At 37.7% G+C, this 10890-nt stretch overlaps 1 protein-coding gene across 1 annotated transcript; it reads left to right on the top strand.

Annotated features, from left to right (window-relative positions):
• The first annotated feature begins 1290 nt into the window (after window positions 1–1290).
• Window positions 1291–10890, top strand: LOC131134830 (ras-related protein Rab-38-like). The gene is made up of 4 exons (XM_058080470.1): window positions 1291–1423; window positions 1545–1820; window positions 4471–4751; window positions 9874–10890. The coding sequence occupies exons 2-4, from the start codon at window positions 1619–1621 to the stop codon at window positions 10027–10029; spliced, it is 639 nt and encodes a 212-aa protein (XP_057936453.1). The 5' UTR covers window positions 1291–1423; window positions 1545–1618; the 3' UTR covers window positions 10030–10890.

Raw genomic sequence — 10890 nt, 5'->3', positions numbered from 1 at the left:
GAGAGGTGGGGTACACCCTGAACTGGTTGTATCAGGAAACATACATTTATGGATTCATTTTCTATCGCTTTTCCTCACAAGGGTCACAGGGGTGCTGGAGCCTATCCCAGCTGTCTTTTGGGTGAGAGGCGGGGTAAACCCCCAATCACAGGGCACATATAGACAAACAACCATTCACACTCACATTCATACCTATGGACAATTTGGAGTCGTCAATTAACCTAGCATGTTTTTGGAATGTGGGAGGAAACCGGAGTACCCGCAGAAAACCCACGCATGCACGGGGACAACATGCAAACTCCACACGGAGGTAGCCGAGGGTGGAATTGAACCCTGGTCTCCTAGCTGTGAGGTCTGCGCGCTAACCACTCATCCGCTGTGCAGCCCACAAATCAATTTGAATTAAAACAGTCAGAGGTATTCATTGAATAATATATTCAATATTGTGGCTGTATTTAAAAGGTATATATTCTATAATGTAACCAAAATATACCAGTAATAAACATACAGTGATACAGTTATACCAGCTCTTTGACAATGGTAAACAAAATCCAGTATTATTAATATTGGGAAAGCAGATATTATTTACACCCTATGTGGTGTGTGTATTGGGGGTGATACTCAGTAAAGTGTAAATAATAGAAACAACACGTGCTAGTATTCCACCAGTCCAGGGTGTACCCCGCAGTTCGCCCGGGAACAGCTGGGATAGGCTCCAGCATGCCCGCGGTATAGAAAAGAGATGGATGGGCGTGCTAGTATTTTTTTTAAATTTTATTTTATTTGGGCAAATATATGAAACATTACAGTGCATTTCTTACATTAATCAAAATATAACTTTACATTGTTTACATTTGTATTCAACTAAATGATCACAAGCCCAAAAGGAGTAGGCTGAAGCTTATAAATGCCTACCCCTTTTTGCAAGATATTATCATTGTAATATTATTATTGTTATCATTATTATCATTATTGTTATGATCTTTATCATTATTACCATTATCATTGTTATTATTATCACCATTATTATAATCATCATTAATATTACCATTTCCATCATTATAGTTGTAACAATTTTTTTGTATTATTATTTAATTTTACAGACTTCATTGCTTCTTGTAGAGTGCTGTATCATTCCATCTATTGTTTTCTGAAATCCACAGTATTTGTGCTTTTTATTGTCAATTTATTAGCCCACTTCCCCCCCAAGTGTAACATTTACATATCATTTTCCCGACCCTGAAGTTTTTAGACGTGCTTTTTAGTTTAGTTAGTATTGATCCAGTACTGATGCAACAATTCTGTCGACATTTGCTAGTGTGTATTTTGTTGTTTTTTTGTTGAAGTTTGATCTACTTGCAGAAAAGACCACGAACTAGCCCACGACACACCCTGATCGCCCCTCCGCGCCAGCAGTCACAAGGTCCAAACCCGTCCAACGGAACGGACTTCCTACCTTGTATCCTTCCAAGTTCACCTCCCCTTCCTCTGCCAGCCACTCTCACTCACTCACCTCCTCCTCCCTTCTTCTCCCCTCCACTTAGCGATCGTGCTCCACGCTTACCCTTTCGTCCCCGCAGCCACTTCCACTCGAGTGGATTCATGCTCGGCCCTCGCCATGCAGAACCACCACGCCAAGGAGCACCTGTACAAGATCCTGGTCATAGGAGACCTCGGGGTGGGCAAGACCAGCATCATCAAGCGGTACGTGCACCACAACTTCAGCCCCAACTACAGAGCCACCATCGGCGTGGACTTCGCCCTCAAGGTCCTCAACTTGGACCAGGAGACCGTGAGACTGCAGTTGTGGGACATTGCAGGTACTTTGACGTTACTTTAAACATGAAGGTGTTTACAATAGTAGTATTTTGCGGTAGATTATGATTAAGATACTGTGAGTAAGTTCTTTAGATATTTAAAAAAAAGTGCCTGGGCCAACTACAGTAAAATAAAGTACAATTTTCTTATAATAATAATAATAATAATAATATAAAAAATATTATTTTGTGTGCCCCCCTTCTCAAAATTAGAACTTTCCACTTAGTCAACTGATTTTGCACCAAGCATGAAATTATTGCTCAGTTTTGCTGCTATTTTATTGTATATTATCAGCAAAAAAAATATTGCTTGGTACTGCAAGGGCGGGAATAATAATGAACCATGTGACCATGCATGTTCAATGAGGATAATCTACATTCATATTAATGGATGCCGCATTTACATACATAACACCCCCCTATTAGAAGAACATTTATGGTCTGTTTTTGCCTTCTGATCAATGATGGCTTGTGCCTGAGAGAACAGACCTGAAGGCTCAGACGGGCTCATCTCACGTGAGTGTCGGCTGAGGTTGACCTGCTCGCTCGAGGCCCTCCACTGCACTTTCTCCACTGAGCACGAGCGGTCATGTGTCTGCTTCTCATGTGAGGCAGATTTGAGGTCCGAGCGTGTCGTATATACAGAGAGCGTTTATGCTCGCGGTTCACTTTGACGCTGATTTTTCATCCTGAGGAATGTGTGAAGGATCTCATAGTTGTGGAGAGCATCCTTTAGTTTCATTATCGTGTCAGCAGACCTGCATAAACACATTAAGGGCATGGCCTGGTTTTGATAACAATACTTTTTTTTTTACATTTTTCAACATTAAAGTGGAGCCATGACTTATAATATCCTTCATTTTTTTTTAGCAGACAACCCATTTCATTTGAATTATAATGGTCAAACTTGCAGCTCACAGCTAGGAGACCCGAGTTCAATCCCACCCCAGCAGGGGTCTCAAACTCAATTTACCTGGGGGCCACTGGAGCTAGGGTCTGAGCAAGGCTGGGCCGCATCAGGTTTAAAAAAAAAATAGTATAAAATAGTTCAGATTTTCTACAATAAAAGCTCTGATAAAACATTCCACTGTTCTCAAATATCTTAATTTTTATTTTTCTACACAAAATAAGATGAAAAATAAATAAACAAATCAAGAATAAAGAAAATCAATCAGTAAAATATAATAATAATAATAATAATAAAACGGCAAATAATAAAAACTTAAGAAACCACATATAGTTGGTGGGTAGACAAATTATTTTTTTCAGATTAATATGAACAAAGCATTATTAGAGCCCTGTAGACATGACAAAACACGACTATAGTCACATTTATAGGTTTTTTTATTTACAACATATTGCGCAACTGCAGGGTCTTGAGACACATGCTAACTCGCAAACTAGACAGCTAGCCACCTAAACGGGAGCCTTCAAGTTATTTCCTTTAAACTTAAATAGCCAAAAACTTACCACTTCCACACGGATAGGGAGGATAACTATTAACAGTTATTTAACCTTTAATATGAACATTAATCAAACGTAATAATTTTTTCTGGGTACATGATACCATACAGCATCCATATCAAACTTGCGCGGGCCGCACTAACATTAAACTTTCATATCAAGGCGGGGGGCCTCAAACTAGTGTCCTGCGGGCCACATTTGGCCCGCGGGCCGCGTGTTTGAGACCCCTGGTTTACAGCCTAGGTTCCCAAACTGGGGTACGCACACTCCTAGTACCAAGTTATTTAATTTAAACTTAAATAGCCAAAAACTTACCACTTCCACACGGATAGGGAGGATAACTATTAACAGTTATTTAACCTTTAACATGAACATTAATCAAACGTAATAATTTTTTCTGGGTTCATGATACCATACAGCATCCATATCAAACATTAAACTTTCATATCAAGGCGGGGGCCTCAAACTAGTGTCCTGCGGGCCACATTTGGCCCGCGGGCTGCGTTTTTGAGACCCCTGCTATAAATATTGTTACAAATACTGTTACAATACGCAATACAAACAAACACGACCCTGGTATGGAAAATACTAATATTTAAATCGATCCGCACAACTCTTATTTCAAACCCCAGTATCATAATATCATCATCCATGAACCAGGAAGTAGCCTGCTAACTGACAGAGGGACAAACACCGATATAACGCTGCATTATTTTGGCAGCTTTTCGTAATAACTTAAGACTCGCCATAAATCATTGAAGGATTACCTCAGCTCAGCGCCGCCCAGACAAAAAAAAACAAGAGATTGATAATACCGGCTATCATACATCTCTGATTAATATGACTGATCATCTTCTAAACACTCCTAATTGGTATTATTCCGTAATAGAAACATTATCATTCTTTTTTATGAGGTCGGTCAATGCGGGTTTACGCCTGGCTAGATGTATTATATGATTATTAAAAGTGTCAAGACATGTATAAACACATATCCATCTGTAAGAATACAGGATGGATTCCAAACAAATGCAAGCTTGTGTGTCCTTACGACTTTCCAACAAGGCTGATAAAATTAATTTGTTGCCCTTTTTGCCTTCAGTATTGGTTCATTTAAAATGGTACATTCCGAAACGATTCAGTCACTTTAATCCTTCATTCTCACCTATTCTCACCTGTGCGTGCGTCCTAGGTCAGGAGAGATTCGGCAACATGACCCGTGTGTACTACCGCGAGGCAATGGGCGCCTTCATCGTGTTTGACGTGACAAGACCCGCCTCCTTTGAGGCCGTCACCAAATGGAAGGAGGACTTGGATTCCAAGGTGTCGCTAGGCAATGGCAAGCACGTGGCCACCGTGCTCCTGGCTAATAAATGTGACCAGGGCCGGGACGTACTGACCAATAATGGAATAAAGATGGAGCAGTTCTGCCAGGAGAACGGCTTTGTGGGATGGTTCGAGACATCTGCCAAGGTAACACAAACGTGCACACAAATGTGGCGAGGTTATTTACGCAAAACATGCGTGGAACTCAGCATTGAAAACATGACATCGTTATGACATCACTATTACATCATTACAGACATTTATATGGAGGACAGGACAATGTGCATGACTAGAATAACAACTGGAATTAATTGAATTAGTGATTGAGGGACGGTGGATGTCATGAAACAGCGCAAATACAGTATAGTCGCATAATGCACAAAAACAGTAGCAAAATGCTGGGAAGAAGAAGCAAAGCTTATTAAATCCTACCCCTCCATCTGGTACTTTTACAATCAGTAACTGTTACATTTGTTCACTTCCTGCTTTCCTCATATAGTTTTACAATCGGTAACTGTTACATTTGTTCACTTCCTGCTTTCTTAATATAGTTTTACAATCGGTAACTCTTACATTTGTTCACTTCCTGCTTTCCGAATATAGTTTTACAATCGGTAACTGTTACATTTGTTCACTTCCTGCTTTCCGAATATAGTTTTACAATCGGTAACTGTAACATTTGTTCACTTCCTGCTTTCCGAATATAGTTTTACAATCAGTAACTGTTACATTTGTTCACTTCCTGCTTTCCTAATATAGTTTTACAATCAGTAACTGTTACATTTGTTCACTTCCTGCTTTCCTAATATAGTTTTGCAATCAGTAACTGTTACATTTGTTCACTTCCTGCTTTCCTAATATAGTTTTACAATCAGTAACTGTTACATTTGTTCACTTTCTGCTTTCCTAATATAGTTTTACAATCAGTAACTGTTACATTTGTTCACTTTCTGCTTTCCTAATATAGTTTTACAATCAGTAACGGTTACATTTGTTCACTTCCTGCTTTCCTAATATAGTTTTACAATCAGTAACGGTTACATTTGTTCACTTCCTGCTTTCCTAATATAGTTTTACAATCAGTAACTGTTACATTTGTTCACTTCCTGCTTTCCTAATATAGTTTTACAATCAGTAACTGTTACATTTGATCACTTCCTGCTTTCCTAATATAGTTTTACAATCAGTAACCGTTACATTTGTTCACTTCCTGCTTTCCTATTTAAGTTTTTTTTTTGTCACGTACCGAAGTCCAGGTGATATGACCATATAATGACATAATGGTTACCATAGTAACTTGGTACCTCGGTGCTCATTTTCACTCGCAACTTTAACTTGGCCCCATGACGGGTTATTTAGCAGTTACTCTCAATCAAAAATACACAAAGAGTGCGTTAGCAATGTATCGAGAGCGTTGTTTGGGCCCTGGATTTTGCGGAACGTTACAGTACAGACAGATTACTTTGTTATGTACAATATTGTATGATAACTGTACAAAAACCAAGGCCAAATTTTGGCAAGAACTAAGATTTGACTGTATTCATATAGTCTAAATTAATATGATTTTTTTTTTTTATGGAAAATTGTCCTCAGTATTAGTTCTCAATGATGAAAATTCTGATTGCAAATGAAAATGAAAAATTTCAAGTATATTATATTACTATAAGTATATTATATAAGGATATTATATTACTATACTATACCATACTATATACTATACTTTATTACTATATATACTATATTATATACTATACTATATTATTATAATATTCCAATATGCTGTAGTACAGTATACCAAAATTTGCAGCTCTATAAAGAATGGTAATAAATGTGTACTAATGTTAATATTTCAACCATTGCTAGTAATTATGATGAATGTACCAATGTTGTCTTTAGCTTTGCAGGCAGGAGCATCTACAATACTAAAGTATAAAGTATAAAGTATAAAGTATAAAGTAACATACATGTTAGATATTGTACCTTCACCACACATAAAAGGCAACATAGAGACATGTAAATTATTCAACCCATATTGTAAATTACATGGCTTATATCAATACAATAGAGTGAGCTATTTAATAAGATTTTATTTTGTTGATTTCTAAACATTGATGAAATGTTCAAATGAATCGAATGTATGATTAGTTTAGTCTAGCGTGGCTAAAATAATGCCACAGCAGCTACGAACCAGAGTGCAGTGAGTGATGTGCTGCAGGAATGTCACAGCCTGGTGGTAAGGTAGGAAAATAGAACAAGACGTGCACATTGACTTGCACACACTTTAACACCCACTAGCCACTAAAATAGAATGAAATTAGATGCACCTGCATAATCCAGTATATATGTATCATTTATTGTTCATATTTTCTTGGCTTTTGTCATCTTTAATGTAGCTACAAAGATAAACACAATATTAGAAACAACTCTCAGTATGATACAGTGTAGTCGAACATGAACGGGTTACAGAAATCAGTCAATTTCAATCCATAAAAACATGCAGCTGCGATTACATCAGTCGCCGTGCTGAAATTTCTTGATTTATATAGGCTCCTGTAAACAGGATGTAGTGCAAAGTGCTCTGATTTTGAAGGCCGATCATGTGTACATGATTGAACTAGCATGTTATTTAGCATTATACTAGCATCTTGCAGCCGTGGCTCCCGTTCTTTATTTATACTCAACTCCCACATCAGCCGGCATCCTCAAGCCCCAGCTTATGTTGGCATGAGGAAGACGTCTTTTATTGTTGGACTTCCCTGATTCTGACATGCATCAAAGACGGCACATGCAATTATTTATGCATCGTTAATTTGGGAGTTTTTAATTACAATGATATCCTTTGCATGATATCATTATGTAGCAAATGTTGCACTTTTACAGTCGCTTCTTCTTCATTGGTATTTCTTCCGGTTGGCGGACTGGGCATCAAAACTGGTAATTGGAATTAAAAAATGTGAACAATCCCGGGAGAATCTGAACGTTAGTCCTGGTTCTCATCAACGTTTGGGACTCCATGCCCAACGCTACTGTTCATGGAGTCATGGGGCAGTCTGCATGTCAGCCATGACACATCATTAGACACAGTTTACACTTGCACCTGGAAAGAATCAGTGTTATATTTTATTAGGTGCCATAATGGTTTTAAAATAAAAAGATCCAGTGTTAAAACAATCGTAAACATATTGTACGCAGGGATTACTTTATTACGTTTCTCCCAGTTCACTCAGTTCACATCTTTTGTTTGTGCTGTGTTTGCTGACATGTTTTCTTTGGGTTGACTCTGTTTCGAAATGTTGTGCAAGTCAAGCGAGATAATTGTCTGTTCGTGAGAATTATATCTGCCAGGTATGATTTGGACTTGAGACCAATGTTGCATGTCACCACCCTGTCTTTTGGTTCTCATCTATCTGCTCTGTCATCCAATAAAGTCACAAAGGAAGCTTTAATAGACCTCGTCAAATACATCGAAATGGGAGGAAAAGGCTGGGAAAAATTACATTAACATTTTTATATTGGTGCTTTTTTTTTGTCCTTATCCCCTGAAGGGGTCACGGGTGAACTGGAGCCCAGCTTACTTTTGATTGGTCACCAATCCACATACTATGGATAAACAACCATTCACAATCGCATTTGCACTTAAGGAAAATTTAGAACCACTGAATTAATTGAGTAATTTATTTCTTTTAAATGCACCGATCCATTTTACTATCCAATCCCAGAGTCTGTTTGCTTTAATCTTATTATTATAATTATTATAATTGCCGGGGGCCAATTAAAAACAAGATGCAAGCCTCAAACGGGCTTTGGACTACAATAAACTCCTCTACAGGATATTTTAGCATCCCAGACGTTTTGTGTTCAGAGTTTCTAATGTCTGACTGTAGTGGAGACCTTGTGTGTGTTTGTGGTGTTGTATGTGTGCAGACATCTACATTTGCTGATACTCTTTTGGATATGTTTATTGATATTCCTTGCTGGCAACACTATATCATAGACATGGCTTATGGATTGGAAATCTATGCACATTTTCGGTCTGGGAGGCCTATATTGATACTGGATGTGATGGGTCCCATCCATATTATAGGTGGTCCCAATACATATCACTATATTAACAGTTACTATGGTACCCATTATGTCATTGTATGGTCAAAATAAAAAAAAAATTAAAATTAAAATTAAAATTAAAATTGTTTTATTTCATTTGAACATGCATCCGATTACAATTGAGTGCATCCCATAATCAGTTCACAGTTCCACATGTCCAAAAGGAGTAGGAAGAAGCAAAGCTTATTAAATCCTACCCCTCCATCTGGTACTTTTACAATCAGTAACATTTGTTCACTTCCTGCTTTCCTAATATACTTAAATTTAAATTTAAGTATAAATTTAATGTACCCGTTAATGTACCCCGCCTCTCCCCCAATGTCATCTAAGATAGGTTCCATTTTAATTTTAATTTTAATTTTAATTTTAATTTTAATTTTAATTTTAATTTTAATTTTAATTTTAATTTTAATTTTAATTTTAATTTTAATTTTAATTTTAATTTTAATTTTAATTTTAATTTTAATTTTAATTTTAATTTTAATTAAAAAAATAATTTAAATTTAAATTTAGATTTAAAACTATATTAGGAAAGCAGGAAGTGAACAAATGTAACAGTTACTGATTGTAAAAGTACCAGATGGAGGGGTAGGATTTAATAAGCTTTGCTTCTTCCTACTCCTTTTGGACATGTGGAACTGTGAACTGATTATGGGATGCACTCAATTGTAATCTGATGCATGTTCAAATGAAATAAAACCATTACCATTACCATTATCATTACCAATACAGTCCTTCACACAGTCATGTTGGTACAAATTAATCAGCCTGTGAAGCATCTAATAAGGCAGCATCAAAACCAAATGAGCTTTTCTTTCTAAAGGCCGCTATAACACTTTCAGGGAGACTTTTGGACCAGCTGACCCAGGCTTCCCTTGAACAGGCAGTGGCGACTGTGGCAGATTTTTCAGTGTTGGTGCAAAACTTGCAACTTTGCATTAAATCATAATGCACATCTGCTTCACAGCCGGGAGGTTATTGGTTTTGAATCCAGTATGTGTGAAAAATGTTGGTTCAATTCTACATTTTATGGCCTCGGGGGTGTTCCACTTGAGAGGTTCCATTTTTTGGATGATTGTGTTGACATTACAGTAAATGCATTCCTATTTTATCGCCTGCTTACTGTCCTTTTTTTCCCTCCCATTGCTCTTGTCTCAATGCTTAGGAGAACATCAACATCGATGAAGCTGCTAACTGCCTGGTGAAACACATCATTTCCAGCGAGAATGACATGCTGCAATCAGAGGTCCCAGACACCATCATCCCTCATTTAGAGACGGAAAAAGGCGGGGCGTGCTCCTCTTGCTTCAGATCACAGTAATGGCGCGTATGTGGCATCGTTTTTGTATGCGACGACATGCAAAGTCGCACCGTGAATCCAAAAACATGCACGATAGGCTCATTGTAGAGTGCAAATTGTCCATAGGTGTGACCGTTAATGTACCCCGCCTCTCCCCCCCGATGTCATCTAAGATAGGTTCCATCTTACTCATGACCCTAATGAGGACAGGAGGTATATAAAGGAGAGAGAGCACAGAGGAAATGGGAGGCATGGAAGAAAAGCTAGAGAGACAGAAGGATGGATGTACCTGTCAAAGACAAGGTCACTCACATCTCCAGCACTCCCACGTGCGTAACCATGGAGACGCAGTTACTTAATGAACACATGGAGGATACCGGTGAATATCTCTGCGAAAGGTCCGAATCTTGGCTGTCACTCGTTATACTCAGTCTCTCTCTCTCGCCCACTCCGTTTTATTATCCCGCCTCTTTTTTGCCCCCCCCCCATCCCTCATTGCCATACAGTGTTCCTTCAGTAATTACCCAATAACTCTACAGTTACATGGCTGATATCACTTTCCATTCCAAATATATTACCCCTGGCTTTGTTATTACAGTGTCCTTTTTAATATGTCAGCGTCCACATGATCAAATATTTTATTTATAAATGCAATAAGAGATATAAGTTATCAATATATGGCAACATTTATGACAGTTTTATACTCAGGATAAACCTTAACTTACTTTCACCAAATTGATGTAAAAGGGGAGAAAGTATTTTGATTTTTATCCACTGGTTTTATACTCTAATTTCTAATGTTCATAACTTGTAATATTTGTAATTATCTATCTATACAAATATGTACATATTATATTCTAATGTGTCTTGTTATCAACATGA

The sequence above is a fragment of the Doryrhamphus excisus genome, chromosome 8 (genome assembly GCF_030265055.1).
Source record: "Doryrhamphus excisus isolate RoL2022-K1 chromosome 8, RoL_Dexc_1.0, whole genome shotgun sequence".
Lineage (NCBI taxonomy): Eukaryota > Metazoa > Chordata > Actinopteri > Syngnathiformes > Syngnathidae > Doryrhamphus > Doryrhamphus excisus.
Note: the sequence above shows the minus strand (reverse complement) of the source record. Positions and strands in the feature narration are given on the sequence as shown.